The sequence below is a fragment of the Polypterus senegalus genome, chromosome 2 (genome assembly GCF_016835505.1).
Source record: "Polypterus senegalus isolate Bchr_013 chromosome 2, ASM1683550v1, whole genome shotgun sequence".
NCBI lineage: Eukaryota > Metazoa > Chordata > Cladistia > Polypteriformes > Polypteridae > Polypterus > Polypterus senegalus.
The window spans coordinates 256,002,848-256,029,925 of NC_053155.1; the positions used below are offsets into that span (position 1 = coordinate 256,002,848).

A 27,078-nucleotide genomic window follows, 5' to 3' on the forward strand; every position below is an offset into this window, starting at 1 on the left:
TTAATAGGAAGCAAAATAATCAGTAATTTCACAGTACTACCAAAAATATTTTCACATTTCTTTTAGTAATAATGACAATAGTAAACTGTATTTTATAAGAGAGACAGAGAGAGCACAATGGTCATCCTATTATCCACAGGAACGTAAAAGATTTACATTAAAACAGATCATTCATTCCATTACAGCACATCAATCTCGATTCACTGGCCTTTAAGAAATAGCCTCAAATTAAGATACACAGTTCTAAGTGACAATGGCTAAAGCTTATTCTGGCAGCATCTGGTGTCACGGTGTGGAAACCAAACTTGGGGCAACTATTCCAGCACAGGACCTACTCATGCCCGACCCACACTCACCCTTACACAAAGCCAATTCAACCAAGCTAACCTGAAATTTTTGGGATGTGGGAGGAAAATCTGAGTTCCTGGAAGAAATCTGCTCAGAAACAGGGTGATCGTACAAACTGCCCAGGCAGTGTCTGACTTTATTTGTTAATGCAGCATTTCACACACTGTAGTCTTAAAGTAACAAGTACCATGTACCTTACTAATTCTCCTTCTCAATATAAAGTGCATCTGTGGCAGTCACGGTACACTCCCATGACGACTAATCATGTAGTCTGGTATACTTGGCAACTCAGTCCAGCTGCCCCCGCAAAATCAAACAGGCTTGAGATGATCTTAAGTCACAGGTGTTGGATTGTGTGTGTGTGTGTGTGTGTGTGCGTGCGTGTGCGTGTGTGTGTGTGTGTGTGTGTATGAGTTCACTTAGAATTATAATACATATAATGCAGGAACAAGGAATACAAAATGCTGGTTCTTTGGACCTAGCAAACAGAAATGAGGCTTGTGTGATGTTTCTTATTTAATATGCCATGACAGAATTGAATGAAAGAAAGACAAAAAGGCTGAGATTGTGGCTATACTCACTGTACCTGAAAAGCATTTGTACAGTACCATCTTTGCCAAGCAAATCATTATTGTCAGAAAAAGGGGAGAGCCTGCAATTTTTTGGAAATGTGAAACTATGCTGGAAAGTTGACACAGATCTGTTGTCCAATTCAGTTTTTAGCCATGCAGCCTCAGTCATCAAGTCTGACATACTAGCCCAACTAGAAGTCATGTAATGTCCCACTAGCTTTAGTTTAAACAGAAAAAAATTAAACAGCGTCAGTCATTCTTTATAGCTCATATCTCATATTCCTGGAATTTGTGTAGTTGCTCTTGTGAGAAATGGAGTGTCTGTGGTGTTTAAATCATTTCCAACTGAACTTTTATAATTTGTTGCACTGTCCGTCTTTACCTCTACAGGAATGATCTGTATTTTGTAACTTAAGCAGTCAACTTAGTAAATATAACATAATAGCAAAAGTCAAAAGAGTCAGTTTGTTGTGCAACAACATTCCATCAGGTTAAAATTAAGTGCTGTCTCGCCATGTATTGATTCCGCTCTGAATATCTCAAGATATGGATGTCCAAGGCTGACGGCACACTCCACAACATTAAATTGGAGAACATGTCAAACATAATGTTTGCAACTGTTGGATCATGTCACCTTGAGGATTTTAGATTACAGGGGATGATGGATTACATGACTCATTTACAACTTCTCAGTACAGTTTTCAATTTCTGAAGTACTGTAAGCTTGGAGCATTTTGACAGCCAATTACAAAGTGACAGCTACACAATGCCAGCAATACAAATGTTTTCACTCACAGTCTCAGCCTGTCTTTTTTTCCATTCTGTAATGGTACAGCAAACACAAGACACTGAAGAGATGTTCCTGTCTTCTGTTGGCGCAGTCAAAAACATTCCGCTTCCTTCAGACTAATCAGACAAGGTGGTTTCTATTTTGTTGACACCCTGTTTGTCCAACTTGTAAAATGGAGAGCAAAACTGCACACAGTATCCTAGATTGCATTTTAGATCTTAAGAATAATCCTTTCTTGACTTGTATTTAACACAACATGCTACATAACCCAATGTTTTATTTTTTATCCTAATCGTGTCTTTAAACTGTCCAGCTGTGGAGAGTGACAAGTCTACTATGAGCCCTAAGTACTTCTCAATAGAGGTGCATTCAAGTTTCAGATACAGTTAAATTCATCTGTAACATTTTACCTTCATACATCCATCCATTATCCAAACGGCTATATCCTAACACATGGTTACGGGGGTCTGCCGGAGCCAATCCCAGCCAACAAAGGGTGCAAGGCAGGAACAAATCCCGGGCAGGGTGCCAACCCACTGCAGGGCACACACACACCCACACACCAAGCACACACTAGGGACAATTTAGGATCACCAATGCACCTAACCTGCATGTCTTTGGACTGTAGGAGGAAACTGGAGCACCGGGAGGAAACCCACACAGACACGGGGAGAACATGCAAACTCTACGCAGGGTGGACCAAGGAAGCGAAATCCAGGTCTCTTTACTGCGAGGCAGCAGTACCACAACTACCACTGCACCACTGTGCTGCCCACCTTCATATATGTAAACCTATACATTTTTATATTTATTTATATTAAACATCACAAGCAAAATAATAGAAAAGAAAGCTTTTCCTTTAAATTATTCACATAATTCAAACAGAGTTATAGAAACCTGTTGCTTCTGTTTGATAATGATTTCATTCTGCTGCTGTAGTTTCTCGCCAAGCTCCTCTACGGATGTTCTGTAAACATCTTTATCCTTGGCTACCAAAGACCAGAGTTTCTTCAAGTCATTTTGAAGCTATAAGAGAACAGATAACAATATACATTCCATGTAAAACGCATGACAAATTGGATGATTGCAGATATTGCACAATATTAAACTTTACATTTAATAAATCTTTTCCTAGAATTTTTCTCCATCTACATAAAAAAATACCATATTACTGTGTCACAGAAATTAAAATACCTACTTTATGCTTTTCCAGATTGTGTTCTTCATAGAGTTTCTCCATTTTAACTGCCCACTTTGCTTCCTGAATAAAAGGAAAGATTTCAATCAATGACTAAATATACTGTGTGTATACGTATATTTTGTATTAAATTATATTATATACCATATAATAAAATGCTATAATCTGTGCATTTGTGCAATCCCAACTTTGGCTTTGGTGATGTGATTTGAAAGACCAAGTGTGAGGGTGAGACACATGTGGAGGAGTAAAGGCATAAAAAACCATGCTGAGAGTCGCCTTCAAAGATGGTAAGTATAAAAGCAGACCTTGAAATAACAGAATCCGATAAGCAGGTTTTTCACACACATGAGGATACAGACAAAGTGTGCAGTACAGTAGGTACATGTTGAACAAGAGATATCAAATTTTAAAAAATGTATTCGATTACCTGTCTTTTATGCTATTTTAGGGCTCGGAATCGATTAAAAAAATTAAGTAATTTATCGCATCATTGTATGTAATTGATTGCGATTAATTGCATCTAACATTAAAACATGTAATCATAAAATAAGTACTTAAATCATGAAGTAAATACACACTAAATCACAAAAATAATGTAGAATCAAAGAAATTAAGAAAAAAATAATAGCATAGCTTAAACTAATCTAAGATAACAATGACCTTAAACCTGAACTTTTAACAAAATACTACTTAGGCAAGTACAACCTGAATTTGACTGCCTTCTAATAAGGTAAGTTGAAAAAAAGCAATAAGTAAACGAGGCCAGTGTATTACAAGCACCTACAAAAATAAAAGCAAAAAAAATCTTGTAATAATTCTCAAATCGGTATCTATACTAATAAAAGGCAAAGCCCTCACTGACTGACTGACTGACTGACTCATCACTAATTCTCCAACTTCCTGTGTAGGTAGAAGGCTGAAATTTGGCAGGCTCATTCCTTACAGCTTACTTACAAAACTTAACCAGGTTTCATTTCAAAAGTCTACGCGTAACGGTCATAATGGTCGATAACGGTTGACAACGTCCGCCATGTTGAACTTTCTTATTCATGGCCCCATCTTCACGAAATTTGGTAGGCGGCTTCCCTGCGCTAACCGAAACCAATGTACTTACTTATTTCGGTGGTATGATGCCACTGTCAGCCGCCATATTGAACTTTCCAACGTCACTAATTCTCCAACTTCCCGTGTAGGTAGAAGGCTGAAATTTGGCAGGCTTATTCCTTACAGCTTACTTACAAAAGTTAAGCAGGTTTCACTTTGAAATTCTACGTGTTACGGTCATAACGGTCAACAACGTCCGCCATGTTGAACTTTCTTATTCATGGCCCCATCTTCACGTAATTTGGTAGGCGGCTTCCCTGCGCTAACCGAAACCAATGTATGTACTTATTTCGGTGGTATGACGCCACTGTCAGCTGCCATATTGAATTTTTCAACAGCCTTTGTTACTTATGGGCCCATCTTCAAAAAATTTGGTACGCAGGTTCCCAACGCTAACTGAATCCTACTTACATACATATATACGTCCATAGCTTGCAGCTCGGTCACCGTGTGAGGTGGCGTTGGGTCCCCATCCCAACGCCTCCCGTTGTTGGCTGCCTGCCTATATAAGGTCGTCCGTCGCTCCAGTCTCTACATTCCCTTCCTTGCTTCGCCACGGGATTCACGTTTCCCTGCTGATAACTACAGCCTTTTTATTTAATCCACAGCTTCTCCGCTGTTTTATTGTTCATTTATTACGATTATAGTTATTGTTTAGGTATTTTAGACTTACTTTACATTGTTCAGGTACCCATTTCCTTTATCATTTCAACCGTACCCCCATTAACATGTCTATCGAGGTGATCACCATTGATCAAAGAACTGTCACTTACCGAGTGGTTTCCATGCCCGGAGATGGCACCTACCTTTTCCATTCTCTTTGTTACATATTGCACGGCCATATCAGGCTCACTCTTGATATCCGGAGGAACATTGTGTCTTATGTATTGAATGACTGGGACAGGTTCAAGGTGTGGACTGATGACGATACAGGAGATAATTATTCTACACAGGAGCATTAGAAGAGTGAAATTCTTAAGCCCTTCACCTATGCATCTGCATGTGAGTTGATGGCTGCCGGTGAATTGTTCGGTTGTTGCTTTCAAGTGTACTGAAATGGCCAAATATTTTACACCTTTGGACAACCACCAATGCCTCTTAAACAGCTTAGATTGACAGGTGACGATTTCAGTAGTGGACATTTTGATGTTTATGAATGTTCAAACTCTCAAAAGCTGGATGTAAAGTTATCGATGAAACCGGTTGTATAATTACAACGCTTGACAGATGCCGAATGTCTCTTCAACACAAGTACTACAAATACTGTCGTAATTGAAACAAACCATGAAACTCAAACCGATTATGACAGCAGCAATCCAAGCTGTGAGATTTGAAACAAGATTACTGTTCTCATGGCCAACAGTACGTTGCATTCTCAAGAGTAAGCTCAGCGCACAGCTTGGTTATATAACAACCGGAGGGCCGAACTCACAATGTGGTATACAAAGAGATCCTTAACAAATAATTATTGGTATATTTTCCCTCAGTTTAAAAAGGTTTAATTTTCTTCTTAATAAAAATTTTAAGGCAGTACTTCGCAGTACTGCGAAGCATGGGTATTTTGCTAGTAGTATATAAAACACAGGTGTTTCAAAGTAAAACTAAATGATCAAAATGACTGTAGATTTTGAATGCACTGATATAAAGACTGATTTAGTTGAAAGTATAAGTATCCCCTAAATGGGCATATATAAAAAAAAACATCGTTGTAGACATGGAACACACATGAAATGCAAGTGTTCCAAATAACGATATAGTATTTATAAAAGGTGTCATTTTGCTTGACTTCTCACTCTATACAACTCTAAGCAACTGACACGCAGGTAAACAGGAATGAGCTGAGAAAACTGTGCAGGGTGGGGGGATGTGATAACAGGCTGCTTGCTGGTAATCCACACATTTACAGGACAAAAGACGCTGACAGAGAGGTGAGAAGTGATTTAAGAGTTTTTTTGTAGGCTCTGGTAATTCTCGTGTTAAGGCAGAAACTTGGTTTCTTAAAAATCCATGTTTACATAGCCAAGTAATCTTTTAGAGTTCTTCTTTGTCAAAACAACCCAGCGTCATTAAACTATGCAAAAATTAGTTAAATATTATCATCGGCCACGGTGAATAAATAAGCATCATGTCTGTGATAATTTTCCTGTGTTTTATATGTTTAGTTAAAATGGCTCTTTATTTTAAGGCTTCTGTTCCCGAACTGCATTTGGCACACTCTTTTCTGCTTGGCTGTGTGACTGAGCTCTGCAAAGGACCTGATATGTGTGCTTCTTGACTTACACCCAGTGCTACCGAGATTAATAATAACACAGGCCTTTTTTTTCAATAAGATAAGTATTGTGTTAGGTTACTGTTTACTGTTAAAAAGTAATCAGACTATGTAACGCACATTACTTTTATTCTACTGCTCTTGAGATTCTACTGCTGAGTTTAGTATAATATGTTCAGCTAATCAACATAAATTTACAGATTTCTGAAATATTGAAACAGATTATTTCAGTACGCCTCTGGAAATTTATTTTGTAGGCTCCCATGGGGACAAATAAAATTCTGCCTACCTAACTACCTGCGGCTTCTGACAATAACAGTAACCCAGTTAAGGGTTTACATGGCCACATAATAATCGGATTATTTGCGGAGAAATCTGCCTCTGTTAACCAGCTTTCTCAGAGGCCAATGACCCAATTTCTCTAACCAGAATAAGGGTTTAAATGGCATTTTAGAAATCAGGTTTCTCTGAATAACCGGGTATTTGAAGCACATGCAAACTCACTGACTCTGACATATTACTACAGTATCAATTAAACTAACAACTTAGTTAGCTACCCTTAATATGTAGCTGTACTTAGCTCTCAGATTTTATGCATCATCATAGGTGCAATTTTACACTGCTTTATGGCAGACAAAATTAAGTTAGTCATACAATTTCAGATTTGATTTCTAAATGTGTAAACATCATCAGCAAAATACACTTTCTATGTGATTAATTTGAGATGCAAGTTAGCATTTACTGTGAAACAAAAAAGTGTGTCATTGTGCTATAATATACAACAGAATGGTTGTTGATGTACCTCAAAGCAGCAATTAGTTCAGATACTGTACATTGCATTTTTTATCTGTAAGGGTCATATTTCAATTCTTATTTCATCTTTAATTATTTATTTAGCTTATCAATTTTTTAATTGACAACTCCTTTTTGTGTGATAATCATCATAACCAATAAGCAATCGCAGAATCTGTGGCATCTTCCAAGAGATGCCCCAGATGCTTTATCATATATTTGTAGAAAACACTCTTGGGTAATCCCTAATGCTATAAATGCTACCAAGGAGTAAAATGGGGGAGGCAAATTAATGTTAGTGTGGTGCTTAACACCAATAGTGACCTAAGGATGGCTAAAAATGGATGGCTACTTCCTTCTATGAGAATAGCAAACCTGAAGTAGGAAGAAGATGGAAAAATTACCGGGTGGGAGAAAGAATGGTTTGGAAATGAATGCAAAAGAGAATGTGAAAAAACAGAGTAGGTATTTCCTACTTAGTATGGGCTGTTAGGGGCAGACAAGAGTTTTGTCTTTATTCAATGTTTCTCTTTGCAACCCCTTTTTTGCTCTTTAATCACTTACTTTTCAATTGTTTTGTTGTTTAGTAGCTATTGTACATGAAAATTACTGTACCTGTTCCTTCAGCATCTCTTTCAGGTCCTGCCATTCTTTATGTTTCCATTGTCTTTCTTCTTTATTACTTTTGCACTTGGTAACATCTTCATTCACAGGACTGGAGCTGGACTTCAGTGACACATAGGACTTCTTCACTTCTGAAAGTTGCTAATTAAATGTAATATAAAAATGGATGTAAGTGACAATGTCTATAATACTTCACTGTCTACATTTTCACATTATGAATAGAATCATATAAACTTCATGGCAGACAAAAATATACTGAGGTTACTGTGTACAAAACAGGAATTATCCTTTTTTGATTTTATTGACTTTATTGAAATCACACAACATTCCATACAAATAATTCAATGTTTACAAAAATAAGATGGAAAACAAATCAACACCCACCCCTAAGAAAGACAGCTAAGCCAACGGTGTAAAACTTAAAACTAGTAAAAATAAGTAAATAGATGAGTTAATAAGTGAATAAAGATAAATGGAGAAGAAAAAAAGGGGAGAGAATCTGCTTCCTCAGTGCTTTAAAAGCTTATTCTAAAATGTTATTGATCAGATCCCGCCAGGTTTTGAAAAAGATCTGCACAGATCCTCTAAGTGAGAATTAGATTTTTTCCAGTTTCAATTAGTATATAACATCAGTTACCCACTTACTTAGAATAGGAGAGTTAGGATTCTTCCAGTTGAGCAAGATAACTCTACATGCCAATAGTGTAGTAAAGGCAATTACAGTTTGTTTGTCCTTCTCCACTTTAAGCCCACCAGGGAGTACACCAAACACAGCTGTTAGTGGATTAGGTAGGATTGTAACACCAAGGCTGTCTGAAAGGCACTTAAACATTTTGGTCCAGAATGATGTTAATTTGGTGCAGGCCCAAAACATGTGGCCTAGTGAGGCTGGAACTTGATTGCAACGTTCTCAGGTTGGATCTTGCCCTGGAAACAGTTTGGGCAATTTTAAACGAGACAGATGTGCTCAATATATAATTTTGAGTTGAATAATTGTATGCTGGGTGCATATGGAGCTCGAGTGAATTGTATGCATTGCTGCCTTCCACTTCTTTTCTAAGATATTGAGTGATAGATCCTTTTCCCACTGTCCTCTTGGATCTTTGAAAGGTAGGGACTGTAAAATGGTTTTATATATTGCAGAAATGCTGTCCGAGTCCTCAAGACTGATCAATATTTTTTCCGGCATAGAGGTAGGTGGGAGGTGAGGAAAATTGGGCAGGTTCTGTTTAACAAAGTTTCTGATTAGAAGGTAGTGAAAGAAATGTGTTACTGGAAAGTTACATTTGGAATGTAATTGTTCGTAGGATGCAAAGACTTTGTCTATGTACAGATCTCTAAGTGATTTGCTCCCAAATTTTTTCCAGACATTAAAAACTACATACGTTTAAGTGGGTGGAAAAGGTGATTCTCGTGCAGAGGTGCCACAGATAAAAGCTTCTTTAACTTAAAATCTTCCTATATTGGTTCCATATTCTGAGTGAGTGAAGCACAATTGGGATGTTAGTATATTGGCGATAACTTGCATTTATTGGGGTACAAAGCAAAGAATATAAAGAAGTACTACAGGATTTTATTGTGAACAAAGCCTGTGTCTGTTCATCTATTTGTGTCAATGTCCAGGTTTTTATACCTTGTATATTTGCTGCTCAGTAATAAAACTGAAAGTTAGGTAGAGCGATGCCACCTTCCACTTTAGGTCTTTGTAGGGTCGCTCTTTGGATACGTGGATGTTTTGAATTCCAAATAAATGAGGTTATGGTTGAATCTAATTGCTTAAAAATGACTTATTGGTGTATATTGGAATGTTTTGAAATAAAAAGAGAAGCTTAGGAAGGATATTCATCTTAATGTTACTTCTTCCAGCTAAAGTGAGATGAAGTGTTGACCATCTATGCAAGTCTTGCTTAATTTGTTCCATACAGACAGCGAAATTGTGATGTTTACCCTTAGGTATTTAAACTGATCTGCGATGATAAAAGGAAAGGTGTCCAATCTAATATTGTGTACTTGAGAATTCACTGGAAAGAGCACACTTTTAGTCAAATTAATTCTGAGACCAGAAATCTTTTGAAATTCTGTAAGTACTGTTAGGACTGTAGGCACAGTATTTTGTGGATCTGATATATACAGTACTATATCATCTGCATATAGAGAAATGTTCTGTTCAAGCCCTTCTCTGATAATCACCTTTATCTCACAAGCATTTCTATAGTGAACTACCAGTGTCTCAATGGCAATTGCAAAAAGTAGTGGTGACAAGGGGCATCCTTGTCTGGTACCACATTCTAGTTTAAAGTAGTCTGAATTAATGTTGTTAATACAAACTGAAGCTTCTGGATTGGGATACAGTAGTTTGATCCATGCACAAATGTTTGGGCCAAACCCACATTTCCCCCAATGTAGTGAAAAGGTAGTTCCATTCAATCATATCAAATGCTTTTTCTGCATACAACAATAATAATATCTCTGGGGTGTTTGACTTTGCGGGTGAATATATTATATTAAACAGGTGTCGAAGATTGGAAGGTAAGGTTGGCCTTTAATAAATCCAGTTTGATCTTGTGATATTACTGAAGGCAGCACATTGAAATTGGTCTTGTATGATGCACATTGTAATAAGTCCTTATATTGTTTAGGAAAGATAGTGATTAATGCTTGGCGAAAAGTTTGAGGTAGAATTTTATTGTCTCTAGCTTCTGTAAATGTTGCTAATAAGAGGGGAGGTAGCTAAGTGGAGAATTTCTTATAAAAATTATCCTTTGAAAGTATCTGGGTGATACCAGTCCAATACTGGGCATGCTCACACCCACACTAACACATAATTGACCAGTTTGGAATTGTCAATTACTCTAACGTTCAAGGCATTGAGATATGAGTAGGATAACCTAAACATCTGGAGAAAAAAATCTACAACCACTTAAAACAGTGATTCCTTATTTATAAATGAGGTGTTTTCAAACAACAACAAAGAAAAGGGATACTCAAATATACAATACATTGCACTAAACATTTTTTGGGACAGTTGACACATAATGTTGTGCAGGAGGTGGTGTCTTTAAATTGTGTATTTTTTCTACTCTTCTGTGGCATTGTCTTTTTTGTGCAGTGACTGTATACTTAACAAAAAATAAAATAGTACAATCAAAGGAGACCAAGGCAAGACTGATAGTTTAAGATTACATAAAATAGTAATGCTATAGTAGCATTTATGATGTAATAACATTGCAACTCATGTTGTATTTACCAAATCCCATTCCTCAGGCTCTCACCTATAGTGACTTCACTAATGACTGACTGGGTGAGTTAAAGATCTTCATTGACCTGTAAAGATTGTATCACAGTGTGGCAGTGCCATTGTTAAGCCCTGTTGGCTAAACAATATTAGTTAAAAATGTAGATTTGTCCATTTGTGTATGCGCAATGTTGCCACTGGTGTCACATAACTTGTACAACAAGTGCATCCTTTGTTTAGGTGTTGCTTTACTTTAACTCAAATAGTTGGCTTAGGTTAAGTTACTCTAGTTTTCTTTCATTTTCTTTCCTGAAACACACTACACTCTTTAGTTTAAATAGTTGGCTTGATACACTACACTCTGTAATTTAAATAGTTGGCTTGATTAAAGTTACTCTAGTTTTTTGTCATCTCCAAAATGGAAGACTTTAAACTGATTCAGTGTGAGTGGTCCTGGGTTACTTGCATGAATGTGAAATTGGACATTCTTAACAAGTTAACATCAAAAACAAAGTTCTACTAGCTATAATGTTACCATTAAAACTGATTAGCAGTAATGTTCAAATTTGTTGTGGTAATGTGTGCCATGAAAACATACCTTAAATCATTACAACACCACCAGGCTGTATTTGTGACACTTTACAATATGGAGTAATGGATAAACTGGGTTTGTGCCATATCCTGCAGGATGAGGTATTCATTACATCATGCCATATTTTTCTTTCCAATACTGATTCCAATATCAAATGCATAAATCCCCCTGTCAAGTGCAACCAAACCATTTTATGGGTCTGCCACACTCCATCCATAGCAAGGTTTAACAAATTGTGCACTTTGATATGATTCTTTCAGCGCCACTACTGCACTCAGTTGTTTCTAGACTGAATGCGACCCATATTTAATTCTGTAATATTGTTGTCAGCCTATGTCAAACCATATAATTGGGACGCTTATCAAGTGATTGACATATACTTTAAACACCTACGACAATAATCTGCATGAAAACCTCAGCAAGGCTGCTGTTCTCGTGTGACACAAATGAGTGATGGCCTCTAGTATTCCAGATCCAAAGGCACTTTAATCTTGCCCATTGCCCCTGCAAATGGTACACACACATACATTCTTTTGGTATCTGCCTGTGATGGTAAAGGTCGGCTCCACTTTCCCAGTTTCTCTAGGGAGCCTCTCCAATCTTCAATCCTCACTGCTTTAGCTCATCTCAATGTTGCCACCAAATGTGACGGTGTGGGTCTGCAGCTCAGAAAAAGTTGGACAATTTTTAAATAAATAAGTGTGCCCTGAATGTGCAGGCTCCAATTAGGCGTGGATGTGCGTGAGTGCGTTTTGATCCGCGGTTAATTGGGGAATTGGCTGACCGCACTGCATATGCGTGTGGAAGCAGGCGTATTAGTTAGGCACCTAAATGATGCTGGGGTGGGACTGGCTCCTTGCACCCACACCCAATTAGGAAGGAGAAGATAAAGGAGCCTGCATGAGACAAAAGGGAGGAGAATCAAGAAAAAAAGAAAGAGAGAAATGATAGGAAGAAGAAAGGAGGTTACATAGAAGAACTGAGAGAAACGCTGGAGTGAGTAAGAGCCGGTGCAAGACGGAAGAAAGCCCTAGAAAGGAGAGTTTGGCCAGCGCTAAGGAGGGGGCTGAGGGATTGCTCCTGTTAAGCAACCAGGTAGCAGGAGCGCCAATTATGTTCAGGGTCTGCTCTCGCCATAAGGAGCCAGCATTTGGCAGCGGAGGGAGGATAGCACTCACTCACCTGGAGGAGCCAGGTATTGGCAGCAGTGCAAGTGGAGTATGGCTTAGTGGCACCCTGTGGATCGTGAGATTGGCGGCCGGGACACAAGCCAAAATAAAAGGCTGTCTGCGCCTTTTGGATGGATGTCTCTCTGTGCTGCGGGGCCCAATCAGGGTAAGACAGAGAGATGTCAGTTTTAAAAGAAAGGCACCCAGGCTCAGAATGCCTGTGTTTTTAACCTTGTTTTTAATGGATTTATGTATTGGATTTATTTATTTAACCTCCTCAGAAACGTCTTTTTATAGATTATTTATTTATTGAACATTTTGAGCTCTGCACTTATTGAACACTGTTTTAATTTTCGATTGTTTAGAATAAAAGAATTTTTACACTTTTATGCACCTACCCCTTGCTTTGTGTTAGTTTCCTCATCCACTGGCTCATTCCTCAGGTATGTTATAGATGGTAGTGGGTTCAACAGGCTCCCTGGAAGGAAACCGTAGCGTGGGGCTGACCTGTACCATCACACTGCCTCCCTGATTTAAAAAGCATTGTCAGCATATACTTTATCAATGCATTTATTTCACTGCTTTATCAGGCAATTTCCTAGGAAGATTAAGCATACCCAATAGTGACCACTCAATCTACATGTATGCAGAACAACATATAAAAAATATTCTGTTTACTTGGAAAACTTACACTTTCTAATGTGGCATTTTTAATTGCCAGGGCCTTACATTCTGCAGTGAATGTTTCCCTCATTATTTTTATTTCTTCATCAAGTTTTTCCTTCTCTTCCTTCTTCCATTTTTCAAACCGATCCAATGCTTCATTCTCTTTTGCCTTAAGATGCTCATATTCCTACAATGAGTGAATGAAAAAATTTCAGATACATGATACAAGTACAGTGGATTTGTACTGAGTCTTTTTAACAATTTTAAGTAATTTATTAAGACTTTGAGTAAATCGATGTAGTAGTTTTGACATATGTGATACTTCAGCAAAAAAAAAGAAAAGAAAAATCACAAAATATGAGTTGTTTAAGTTAATTAAATTTTTTTGTATCAAGTTTGAGAACAATCTGCATGATCAATGTTGTATATGAACCATTTTTAATGAAATTCGACATTATAAATAATTTGATCTTCAATGAAAAGGCATCCTCTCCAAGATTAATCCTTAGCAATAGGCTCTGGCTCCATGCAAAACTTTAGTAGTATGAGTGAGTTAAAAAGATAACTTAATTGTGTAGTTCATCAGCCATTCTACAATTTTGGGAAAAATTTTGAGTACTTTCAAATATATAAGAGAAATCTATTATCTTAATATTTCTGATAGTATAATAGTCCAGTTGTTTTACATTCATGTTCAAGTTTATTCTCATATTTAAAGAGCACAGTGAAATTATTTTTCAAATGTCTGACTCACATACAACTTGATGACAATTTCTGACGCCATGATACCACTAGTTAAACATGGACCTTATCTTGGAACCCCTGGATTCTTCCTTATGAAACAATGTCAGCACCAAGAGTATTAGTCATAGTAAGAGAGAAAAATTAGTTCTGAGTAACATGCAGCCATGGATAGAGTGAGCAAACAAATAGCAAGCAACCAGATATGAAAGAATGACAAATGTAAGTATTGTATATAAATGAAGAAGATGGCATATAATAACAATTATGTTATTATAACAAAATGTGAGACAAAAACGTCAAGAAATGTTTACACATCTTCAGCCAGTATGCTCATCCCACAATTTTGCCTGATACTTCACAATTACAAATGATGTAACATATAAATAAATCACTCATCTAATTGGCAGCTAAACACTTTTTTATGACAAACTTCAAATCTTAATACAGTAGTCTCGCTTATCCGACATAAACGGGCCGGTCGAACATCGGATAAGTGAAAATGTTGGATAATGGCAGATGTTAAGAAAAAGCCTATTAAACGTCAAACTATGTTATAATTTTACACATTACGAACCTAATAATCATGTTTTACAACAAAACAACAGAAAAAATAAACTTACAGTTACAGAATTGTCTGACGTTAAATACAGTATGTACTGTACTTAAAAAGTTCAGTCCTGTGATGATTTAAAGACATTTTTGATCGTAGTCTGCTTTCCTGACGAGTGCCGTTTCTTTGCTGTGAAGTCTTGCCATCTTTGCAGCATCATTATGTCGATTCTTGTAGCTTCTTCTTGTTGCTCAATGTAATTAATTGCAGTTTCTTGCCTTAACTCCATCACTAATATAGTCAACATCTGTATGAATGTATACTGTTTACTACAGCATTGTGACTGCGTGTGTGTGTTTGTGCTGTGACGTGCGAGTCCCCATCTTGCACCAGAAAACTCGAAGCTGAATCTCAGTACTTTTAGCAACACCAGCTTTATTAAGCTTGAAACAGCAACAGCGTGGCTACTTATTGTAGAGGGATCTGCCATTCTTCTATACACAGAAACAGCAGTCAGGCAGGGTCGGGGGGAAAGTAATACTGAGCCCTGCGCATTTATAATGTTCCTTGTTCCTTGTATCACCCAACAACAGCAGGCGCTTATAGCATGTCCGCGATCTTTTCAGATTGGCTTTTACGTCAAACTGCTATAGCTCTAGGAGACTGCTATTGCTTTGAGACACTCTTCCGCGTGTCGTCCCGTTGGGTGGAATCCCACAAGAGTTTAGAAACTCACTCACACCAGCCATGATTGTTTTCAAAGGTAAAGTGCAGGTTAATTTGCTTTATGTATTTTTACTTTATATTTTGTATTAATCATTTTTATATGAATAGCTTTGTGTTGTGGAACGAATCATCTGAGTTTCCATTATTTCTTATGGGGAAATTCGCATTGATATTCTGTACGAGTGCTTTGGACTGCGAGCACATTTTCAGAATGAATTATGCTCGCAAACCGAGGTTCCACTGTAATTAACTGTGGCAGAGTCGGGAGCAACAAAGAATAGACTACGCTCACGCTCGCAACTCGCAGTTCTTGTTGCAGATTGATGCATATTTTTTTTTTTGTTTTTTTTTTTGCGGTGGGAAATCGGATAATATGGAATGTTGGATAAGCGAAGGTAGGATAAGCCAGACTCTACTGTATAATATTAAATCAAGTGTGGACAGATGACACCATTCCACACTCATGCACACTGGGTGATTTTAAAATGATTGGTTTTAAATACATGCTTATGCACATTTTGTATGTATGTATGTACTGTTTTTTGAATAACCTTTAAGGTACTGTCTCACATTGCAGTGATATTTATAGTTGTATTTCTATCTCATTTTCTCACTTAATAATAAATTATTCATTATTTCTGCATTTATTATTTACTTTGTAACCTCAGAATACTTTGTCTTATTTTTCCTATTTTTACGTTTTTGCTCTTTACTTTGGTAGAAACATTGATTAGATTGCCAACTTGCTCTTTAAAGTGTTTACTGATATTTCATAGGTTGTACTGGCAGTTTGTTTCATCAAGTAATATAGTAATTCCTCGCTATATTGCGCTTCGACTTTCGCAGCTTCACTCTATCGCAGATTTTAAAATAAATATAAAATAAATAAATTTCTAAATATATAACACGGATTTTTCACTGCTTCACGGGTTCTGCAGACAATGGGTCTTTTTACTTCCTGTACATGCTTCCTCAGTTGGTTTGCCCAGTTGATTTCATACAAGGGATGCTATTGGCGGATGGCTGAGAAGCTAACCAATCAGAGCACGCAGTTAAGTTCCTGTGTGCTGAATGGCTCAGCGATGGAGCGCCGAATTTGATTCCGCGCCGTTAACCAGGAAGTCTCATCTCGCTCATTCAGCATCAACGTGTTTCACTGTGTAAAGAGTTAACTTTTGAATATGTTGAAGGAAGGGAAAAGCTACACCGCTGTAGGACGCCATTACGGTATCAATGAAGCTATGATTTTTTTTATTTAAAAAGTAAGAAAGGAATATAAGATCTACGGCCGCAGTGTCCTTTTAACCAGGGTGCAAAACGAATTGTAAGTGGATGTAATAAGGCAGTAGTCTAGATGGAATCTGCTTTAGGGATTTTAGATTGGACTGCCGGAAGAAGAACAATGGCGGTGCTACACAGTCGCCTGAAGAGGCTCCTTTAGAAGAGCTGTAACGCTCTCCTTTGTTGTGCAGTAAAACTAAAATCATCATTATCGGACAAGTCATTGTGTCATTGTTGGTGAGTAACCATAATTAATTTTCTACTTACAGTACTTAGTACATGTACATATGTTTAGTGTCACTGTACACACATTTACTGTATACAATTTTTCTTGCATTGTACGTATTTATTGCTGGTGGCCTGTCTATCATAATGGCTGTAACATATGTGATATTGGAGATGCTCGATATCTTTAAAATAATATTTAGGTTTTATTGTATATAAACAGTGTGTTTACATACATAATTTCAATGAATCTTACCTAATATCTAAAAGAATACAAAGGCTTTATTCTGTATAACTGTGCGGGGAATATTTATAAACAGTGTGGGAGAGTGTGGGAGAGTTTATAAGGGCTTAAAATATATAAAAATAACCATACAAACATATGGTTTCTACTTTGCAGATTTTCACCTATCGCAGGGGGTTCTGCAATGCAACCCCCGTGATCGAGGAGGGATTACTGTATACACATTAACTACGATATTATGCAGCAATGTATCAATGCACCAGTAAATACTAGACCCTGTATAAAATACTCATATATGCCATGGCATGTACAGTATTAAAACATTTCTGAAAAGCTTATGTACACTTGTTTTATAGTTGTGGGGCTTTTTAATGTTAATTTATACTAATGTTCCTGCCCATACAAGTAATGTACATGTATATTCAGACTACAATGACAACAGACCCATGAAACTACGTAGCAAAATATAACTTTACCTGTGAAAGCCGAGTCCGGTATACCTGTTGCTCAGTTTCCAATTGGGATTTTGTCAGTTCTAATTGTTCCTTGAGCTTGTTAATCTCCTCTTGAAACTTATTATTTTGTCCCGTTTTCTGCTTTTCTACAGCTGTGGATGAAACCAAAAATAACATCAATAACAAATGGCTTTTATAAAAGGCATGAGTACAGTTGTCTGTTGGACATTTTCTGTATTTATGCAAATCATTATTTTATACTTTTTTAACGTATTATTGGGCCTAAATTGTCCCAGTACATCTCTTTTTGAAATTATTACAGGCCTTCAATGACAAGATTATATGTATATTTATGAAAAAAATGAAGTGGACAAGAATAAGCACTAAATATCTTTATACTGTTTATGATGGATTACAAGTCAAAGTGAATTTTGAAGTCACTGCTTTCTGTTTTTATTTACATGTCCATGCTTTTTCCAAGTTGGGATTATACATGGTAAAAGGGTTTAGTGTTGTTGAGTAAATTCTTGGCCAGGTTAAGCTTATGTATTGCATCTTTAAACACCTTTATTTGTTTTCTTTTTATTTAAGCTTTAAAGGATTTTAAAACAATATTCTCTATCCATTTTTAGACTTTAGAAAAATCTTCCAGTAAAGTCTAGAATCCTCAGCCCTGGTCTAAAGAAAATCACATACTATATGTAAACTGGAAAATACTTCACAGGTGTCCACTTCCCTATGATGGTGATGATGTAAGTACAATCCTTGTTATATTGGCTATCTAGCTTTTGGGGGTTTTGTTGATATCCTTCCATTCCTTCCAGACAATGGGGCCTTACTTGCTCAAAACACATATTTTACGGGTGTGACAGTACACCCTGCCTCTTTCAGCTCCCATGCACCATATCACCCTGATCACCTTCCTCTGAGTTGTTCTGGGTGGCTGAAAGCCTGCCTGCATTGGTTCAGACCTTATTATTATCAACAGAACTGTATTGGATGTAAATGAGAATGCCACTTACTAAGATTACTTGTTTCTTTCCTCAGTCTACTGAGAGAGAAATCTCAAGCCATATTTATTTCACTATGTAAAATCAATAGTTTTTGGTGGACTGTGCAATCCAACATGTGTATTAAAACCTTTTAAACCTTAAACATGCTTTTTTGTCTTGTATTTCAATATTCTGTGTATTGAGATACTGTATGATAAACTCACAGAGGTGTAACTAATATTTAATTAGCTGACCTGCAGTTGCCTACTTTGCTTCTTTAAAGTGAATTATTAAAAACCGGATTGCTAAAAAAATAAGAAAATAGCTTTAACCTTATATACAACAAATATTCCAACAAGTAATGAATTAAGAAAATAGTGCTATAAAATAAAGCAGTTTTGCTTCAACTCCACTTTGTAGTATGTTTAAAGGTGGCAAGTCCTTACCATTGATGTACTGCTCTGGGTGGCGCCTCTGTATATGACTTTGTAGAAAAGAGTAGTTCATAAACGCCTTCTCACAACACTGACACTGTAGGAAATAAGACAGTGAATGTGTGACTCAAGGGAATTTAACACACATTAATTAAAAAGGACACTGATTTTGATAGATTTATATGTAACTATCAGAAATAGCTTTTGTTCAGTTGCTTAGTAAAGGATATATTAAATGCTTAGTAAAAGATATATTAAACAAATATGCTTTATTTAGATTACTTAGTTATTTTACATATGAGGCATTATTGCATTTGAAACCTGAGCCAGTAAATTTAGAGAATGAAAAAGGTCTCTCCTGAAAGGAACTTGCTTTTTTTTAGTACACACTACCCTCTAGTGGTAAACTATAAGATTGCAGTTTAAGTTCTTAATGTTAAGATGGTCAGTACCAGTAAAGGTCACATATTTTCACTGCGATCAAATTATCATTAATTAGAAGATGGTTTGTTTCTTTTCTGTAAGTACATGTTTAATTAACTTTCATTTAACAGTTTCTGCTTTTACTAAACTAAATTTACTAAATTAGTTAAACTAAGGGTGTTCTATTTCAGTAAAGAAGCCCTTGTGTGGCTGCAGATTGTCATTGCAACAAATCTTCTAAATAGCAGCTAATTACTGCTTTGAATCAAACTCTTAAGTAAACGTCTCCTTCTCCTGTGTATGTACTCAGAGAGCAGCCACTGAATCAGTCACATTTGGTAATATAAGATTTATGGGCGTCCCTTTCCTGATCTAGCTTGCTTGTTTAATACTGACCAGGATTTCTTATGAAAATTTCAAAATTTGAGATAAACAACCATAGCCATAAGTGATTGGATGGATAAAAGCTGATTTACATCTGCATGGGTTCTATGAATTTAATCCACTTTTTAAGCATAATGAAGATATAATGATTTCTGTAACAAAATGTCCTAAGCGTGACTCAAAACACATACTACACACATGGATATTTTCAATATACCTTACGAGTGGAGAAACAGGTAAAAGAATAATTAATCAACCCTTAACTCCAATCAAAGACATGTCAACCTCTGAGTAAGATACTGGCTGAAGTAAAAACTTCTACATTCTACGATTGACCTGAACCCTGTACTAAATCATCCCAGAATGATATCTATCCTGTTTGTACTTAATCAGACACATTAGAGGAAGCAGCCCTGCACAGGGTAACACTCCACTTGTTCATACTGGGTCAATTTATTGCTATAAATGATCCTAATATACAGTACATCTCTACAAATGCAACCCAATACAAAGTCTCACAGAGCCTGGGTTGCCACTCCAGTCCCTCTAACCACTTTGCCTTTTTTAAGTAAACTCCTTTGTGTTTCCTATATTAACATCATCCTAATCCAGGCAGCTGGAGCCTACAGCATACCATAACAATGGCTGTGAGGCAGGAATCAGTTTTTGATTGGACATAAACACATGTCATGGCACATCCATTCACCCAATCACATTGGTTCCATATATAGTTGTCCATCTTACTGACTGTGACTTATTGGCCTGTTGGAGTAAAACACAGCAACAACATGACATTTCCAAAAGCCTGAAGGATTTGAAATCTGTTCCTTTTGTATTCCACTCAGAAATCTGTTACACTTAAATTTACCTTTTAATGTTATACTTGTTTTCAGTGTTGTGCCATCTATGTATTGATTGGCTCACTTATAAAACATTGTGTTTTGATATTGTCTTTTTGTTTTTGGTGTTTTGTCTTATATTATAGACATAGCCTTTTAGCATGCATCAAACATCTGAGACTGGTACTTAGACCGCCAGCTAGCTCCGTAAGTCCCGCCTGCTGGTACATAGGCTCTATAGAGGACTTACGATTAGTAGGATTTAAGGAATAAGAACAAAATGGAAAAATTAACCTCCAGGGTGAAAGGCTTAAACGGGTGGAAAAGTTCAAATATCTAAGATGAACAATAACAGGGGATGGAGAGTTACTTTCAGAAATAAACCACAGAATACGATCAGGTTGGCAAAACTGGAAAAAGATATCAGGAGTGTTATGTGACCAAAGAATTAGGAGTGGAGGGTAAAGTATATGAAACAGTGGTCAGACCAGCATTGTTGTATAGATCAGAAACCTGAGCAGTTAAAAAGTTACATGAAAGGAAATAGATAGATATAGAAATGAGGATGTTGAGATGGATATGTGGAATAACAAAGCATGATAAGAACAGGAAGGAGAGAATCACAGGTACACTTAAAACTGAGGAAATCTGTAAGAAAGTAGGTTTATGTGGTGCAGACATGTAATGTGGGGAGAAGCATCATGGATATGAAGGTATAGAGACGAAAGAGAAGAGGACAAACAAAGTGAAAGTGGATGAACTGTGTGAGGGGATCTAAGGGAGAAAGGGGCATCGAGTGAGGAAGTGTACAACAAACAAGAATGGAAAGGGTTGGTCAAATATGGCGACCCTTCACAAAAATGCAAAAAGCTATAGAAGAAGAAGCATGTTTTTCGTCCAGAGTTTTCTGTAAATGGTGCTGTATCAGATAAAAAGCATATAATTAAGTCACCAATATAGTAGAAACAGTAAAGATATAGTCAATTAATCTTTTAGGATTGGTGGGCAATCTCATATGTGCAGCCTAATAATTTGTGAATGTTATACTTTTGAATCACTCATATTGTATGACTCAGATAAAGGCAATAATTAAATAAGGAATAATAATAAAAATACAGAATACAATTAATTGACGAGGACTTCTATATTCTAGGCTCCTGTTGCAACTGAAATGAGTGGACTTCTACTAAGAGGATTTTAAATCTTTTCTCCATTGTCAGGATTAGTTTGTTCAATAGAAAACATCGACTCTCTTGAGTTATATACTTGTTTGCTAAGGACATGCAAAACATAAATGCTTTTCTAAAATACTGTTAACGAGATACTGTTACACAATAAAAAATCAATGCACATCATGAACAGGAAAGACATATCATAAACTGCTGAGCTTTTGAATTGAAGGTCCACCTCTCCCCCTTAATCACTGGCCAAGATTCCTGACTTCAAGTCAAAAGCACAGCATTATGTTAATATTGTTTCCTGCTTATCCTGACTGTTCAGAGATGTTGGAGTAAAACTGGAGTGTCCAGAGAAAACCTACAAAGAGTCACAGGGAGAACACTGAATCTGTGCCAACCACTGTGCCATTGTGCTGCCAAGAGTAGATGACAAAGTAGAATGTCATAAAGAATTCAATAATGTTGGCGCGGTACACATGCAGAGCAGGTTAGATATAATGAAAGTACTAAAATTCGAAAGTCTCAAAAAAATGATAGTAAAGATCGCATTAGCGCAAACAAACAGAAATTATTACTTGGTGAAATTAACAGAACAGTGAAAAGAGACCGAATATATTGTTCGGATTTAAACCTTAAGTTAGAGACTTGCAGATCGTCTAATTCGTGCTGCCATCAGGGAAAAGTAGTGTTTCTTCTCAATGAAGAGGTCTATCGGTGACAATTCCACATACGCGAGCAGCAGAGACGCGAGGTGGCTGGCAGATGGTGCAGGTCCGGGGGGGATGGCAAGCGAAGTTAGCAGGGGGCAAAGCCCCCTAGTAAATTAAGAAAAAAAATTATGGAAAACCTTTCTAAAGATTGCTTTTAATAAGAAGTAGTCCTACTAAAGACTAAAAATGCTTGAAAAAAATATTAGAATAAAAATTAATTAAAAAAGGTGTGTTTGGCAAGCACACATTTCTATGAGCATGTGAATGCTGCAACATAAATAAAATGTACTATCATTATTATTATTATTATTATTATTAGTATTAGTATTATTTTCATTCAGTTTGATTAAAACTGTATTAATACTGATGCTCTGTGTAAGAAAGGTCAGAGCTGACTATACTTTCTTAGAAGGTTGGCGTCCTTCAACATCTGCAATAAGATGCTGTAGATGTTCTACCAGGCGGTTGTGGTGAGTGCCCTCTTCTACGCGGTGGTGTGCTGGGGAGGCAGCATAAAGATGAAGGATGCCTCACGCCTGGACAAACTTGTTAAGAAGGCAGGCTCTATTGTAGGAGTAAAGTTGGACAGTTTAACATCTGTGGCAAACTCCTGTCAATCATGAAGAATCCACTGCATCCACTGAACAGGATCATCTCCAGGCAGAGGAGTAGCTTCAGCGACAGTCTGTTGTCACTGTCCTGCTCCACTGACAGACTGAGGAAAGCATTCCTCCCCCACACTATGCGACTCTTCAATTCCACCCGGGGGAGTAAATGCGAACATTACTCAAAGTTATTGTCTGCTTTTACATGCTTTTTTATTACTATTTAATTTAATATTGTGTTTTTGTATCAGTATACTGCTGCTGGATTAAGTGAATTTCCCCTTGGTATTAATAAAGTATCTATCTATCTATCTATCTATCTATCTATCTATCTATCTATCTATCTATCTATCTATCTATCTATCTATCTATCTATCTATCTAATGAATTACAAACAATAGCAGTAAGAATCAGTGAACCATACCTGGTAATGTGAGAATCCTTTACAAGGCAATACAAAATAAAATTATAGGCTGCAGCAGAAATACTTAGGGGTTTGCTTCATCTGAATTATCTGAATAGGAATCTTCACAATAAGCTTGGAAATATTTATTTAGCCACATTTGAGATTTATATAGCACCTTTCTTGGGAAAAGCTCCCACTCCTAATAGAGATTAATAATTCAGCACTTTTCTGTCTCATCACTTTCTAAAGTTAAATAATTTTACACTAGGTGGTGGAGAGCTGAGGAGCCAAGGCCTGTTTCATCAGCATTGTGTACAACACTCAACAGGGCACCAGTTTATCATAGGGCACACTTAAGCACACACCCGGTGAATGCAATGGCACCTCCAAGGGGTGGCACAGGGCAGCTGAAGCCACTATACAAAAATACTGTGGACCCCCCACCCCACTGGCCACTAAAGTTTGCACTAGTGATGGGCAATTAGCTAATGATTTGTTCTTTTTGAACAACTCTTTTCAGTGAATCATATGAAAGGATTCGTAAGCACGAAGAAATCACTTCAGTGGCTCTAAACTGGAGTGCTAAAGTGCATGCATGCCCTGTATGAAGTCATTGGCGTCTGTATCTAATTTAGTTTACTGCAGAACAGTGGAGTGAAGTGGATCAGTTTACTGTGGAATAAACTGAAAATAAAATCTCCTTTGTGGTGCCTCACTCTTAATTACATAATAATTATGTACAGAATACATACCACTGTTAGATAATAATTATTAAGTATTCACCAGCAGTAAGATACTTTTACAAATTGGAATTTGGCAGGTTGGTATTTAATAGGCCAATGAATGATCTCATTTCTACTGTCTTTAATATAACATTCCTATTACTTGTACATAATCCTAAAAGTATATTAATAATTATTATACTTTGGAATTTGTCAATGCTGTACTTTTAAGTGCACCGCCCTACGATATTTACTGGCCCTATCTGGCAATTCCACTAAAAAGTTTTACGAGTTGCCCCTTGCTTACCATGACAATTTAGAGTTGCCAAGAAAACCAGAAATCTCTGAGAAAAAACAACAAAGACACAAGGGGTATATGCCAGACAGGTATGAACAGGCCACCATTTAAATCATGGATTCTGGAGCTGTGAGACAGCAGTAACACTGTGACAACACATTCATAATTATTTATATTAAGTTTTACAGGTTTTGAAATTATCATAGGGCTTTATGGTGTTGTCTAGATTTTTTCTTTGTCTACTATTATGACATTTTGCTTTGTTGATAACTATATGACCAGCTTACTCAAATTACTCAGTGTAAGTTGAAAAATCCACAAAATGAAATAAAAGTTAAATAAATTTGTAGCCGATTGCTTTATGTGCTACCAATATGAGACTGTCATTTCCAAAAAGCCTGACCCAATCTTAGAAGGATTGCCTCAGTGTATAATAGGACAGTTATAGGTGGCACGGTGCTGTCTTACAGGTATTCTGGTTTTGTCTCGTGCTATTATATATTTACTATACTCAATAACATTTCAGTTCAATAAAGTAACATAATATTCGCCAACCCCTTTAAGTGCTGCCATGGGTAATCTGACTCTGGCAGGATTAGGCGCAGGGCACAAGCCAGTCCTGAACAGAACACCAGTCCATTGCAGGGCTCATTCATGTATATACAGGAAAACCTAGCATTGTTAATTAACCTAAAATGGAGATGTGGGAGCAAAACTGAAGTACCTGGAAGAAAACAAACACAGACATCTGCAGACACTTCATGGATAATAATAAGGTGTGGGATATGAAAACAACAATCTGAATCTGTGAGGCTGCAGTGCCAATTAACTTCACCACTGCATTGCACAACTTTATAAAACATTTTAACCTCACAGACAGAATGACGGATTAATTAATGAATTGATTATTTTCCTTTTAGCAAAGTAGACTATATGCTTGTTACTGCTTTATGCTGGAGAGTTCATGAATGCAGTTTTGTGGGTTTGCATCCTGAAAGAAAGGAGAGCATGACAGATGCTGGCATGTATCCATGTCATTTACAGTAACTGAATGCGCACCGTAATTTTACACTCCAAAAAACAAACCTACACATAAGTATTTCATTGCACATTCTTCCCATAGACAGCACACACACAAAAAAAAACCCTAGGGTAATAGTATGAGTTTCATGAGAAAGCTGTTTTCCGAATTGTTTTAAAGCCTTGGCCGCTCATCAAGCCACCCTGCTGAACTGATGCGACAAGCACAAGTGAAGGCTGGCTCATTTAGGCAGGCTCCACGCGCAATATGCCAACCCAATGGCATGACTCAAATGCTTCATTCAAAATTGATCTGCTGGTGATATGCTCATCTTATAAAACATGCATGTTTCAGTGAATTACACTAGTAATATGAAAAATGTATTTTATTCTCTAAAATGCTATGGTGAGCTCTAAATACTTCACAGTTATATCACTGTATTTCTTAGCTTCTCCAGGCTGTTCCAGGCAGATGATCATAAACGTTTGGGAACTGCACTGCCATACGCTTCAATGAACACATTTAAACATGAAGGCTAAAAATAAACGTTAGTTAACAAGCTATCTTAATGCACTTGGAGGCAACTTGGTCATAAAGAAACTTACAGGGTGTGTGTTACTCTGGGAAATTTGGTGCAGCTGAGGACATTTTGAAAACTTTCTTCATTTTCCAGCTTTTCCATTCCGGACAGGAAGAAACAGAGCAAGACAGCTGCTGAATAATCTCAAGTAACCAGTATTTAGGGAACCAGGCACACCATTATAGTTGTATTTGTCTTTCAAAGTGCGAATTTATTAATTTCATCATCTAACCAATATCCAACACACTTAGTCCACAAGAGTAGTGCGGGTATAAGGTTGCCTAATGAAGGGGCCTTAGCTGCCTTGAAAGCTTGCATTTGTAATCTATTTAGTTAGCCAATAAAAGGTGCCATTACACTCTACTTTCTCCTGTTCTGTAGACAAGCATCAAGGATTTACTTTAAGGATACATAACAGAAAATAACTAACAGTCATGTAGCCCTCAACAAATTTTAAAATCAGAAAACTAATCTCTGGTAAGAAGTAAAACGTTGCAAATTTATTTTTTCTCATTTTACTTAATGAAAGATAAGCTAAAAAGCCGAAGCTTTGTCTTTTGTTGCTTTGGTTATTTCTATTTTTTCCCTTTTTATGTCTATTTTTCCTTCATTTGCTAAATGGTTGTATCTGTTATGTTATTATTATACGTTTGATTGAGTAACATGCCATTCTACTATTCTGGTTTTCAAAAATAAAATAAAATATAAAAAGCGGCAGCCATTCACCCCATGGCTCAGTGGCTTCAACAACTGTCTCTAGCAGCAATAGCTTGAAGTAATCGTCAGTTAACTTTTGAATAAATGGAAGGTTTTGTATGCCTTTCTTTATGACAAACTGTGCAGTCCACACTTAGCAACATTGCTCAATTCATGCTGCTATATTCCTAGTTTTGCATTAA

General features: G+C 36.8%; 1 protein-coding gene across 5 annotated transcripts in view; it reads right to left on the bottom strand.

Moving 5' to 3' along the window:
• The window catches only part of dzip1 (DAZ interacting zinc finger protein 1), an 83,573-nt gene that overhangs the window by 43,735 nt on the left and 12,760 nt on the right, over positions 1-27,078 (bottom strand). For all 5 annotated transcript variants that reach the window (XM_039745395.1, XM_039745399.1, XM_039745396.1 and 2 more), the window contains exons 3-8: positions 19,026-19,110; positions 17,609-17,739; positions 13,388-13,549; positions 7,692-7,841; positions 2,909-2,971; positions 2,608-2,736 (exon numbers count right to left, since the gene is read on the bottom strand). In XM_039745395.1, the coding sequence (XP_039601329.1) occupies positions 2,608-2,736; positions 2,909-2,971; positions 7,692-7,841; positions 13,388-13,549; positions 17,609-17,739; positions 19,026-19,110 (720 nt within the window). The remainder of the gene's footprint in view (positions 1-2,607; positions 2,737-2,908; positions 2,972-7,691; positions 7,842-13,387; positions 13,550-17,608; positions 17,740-19,025; positions 19,111-27,078) is intronic.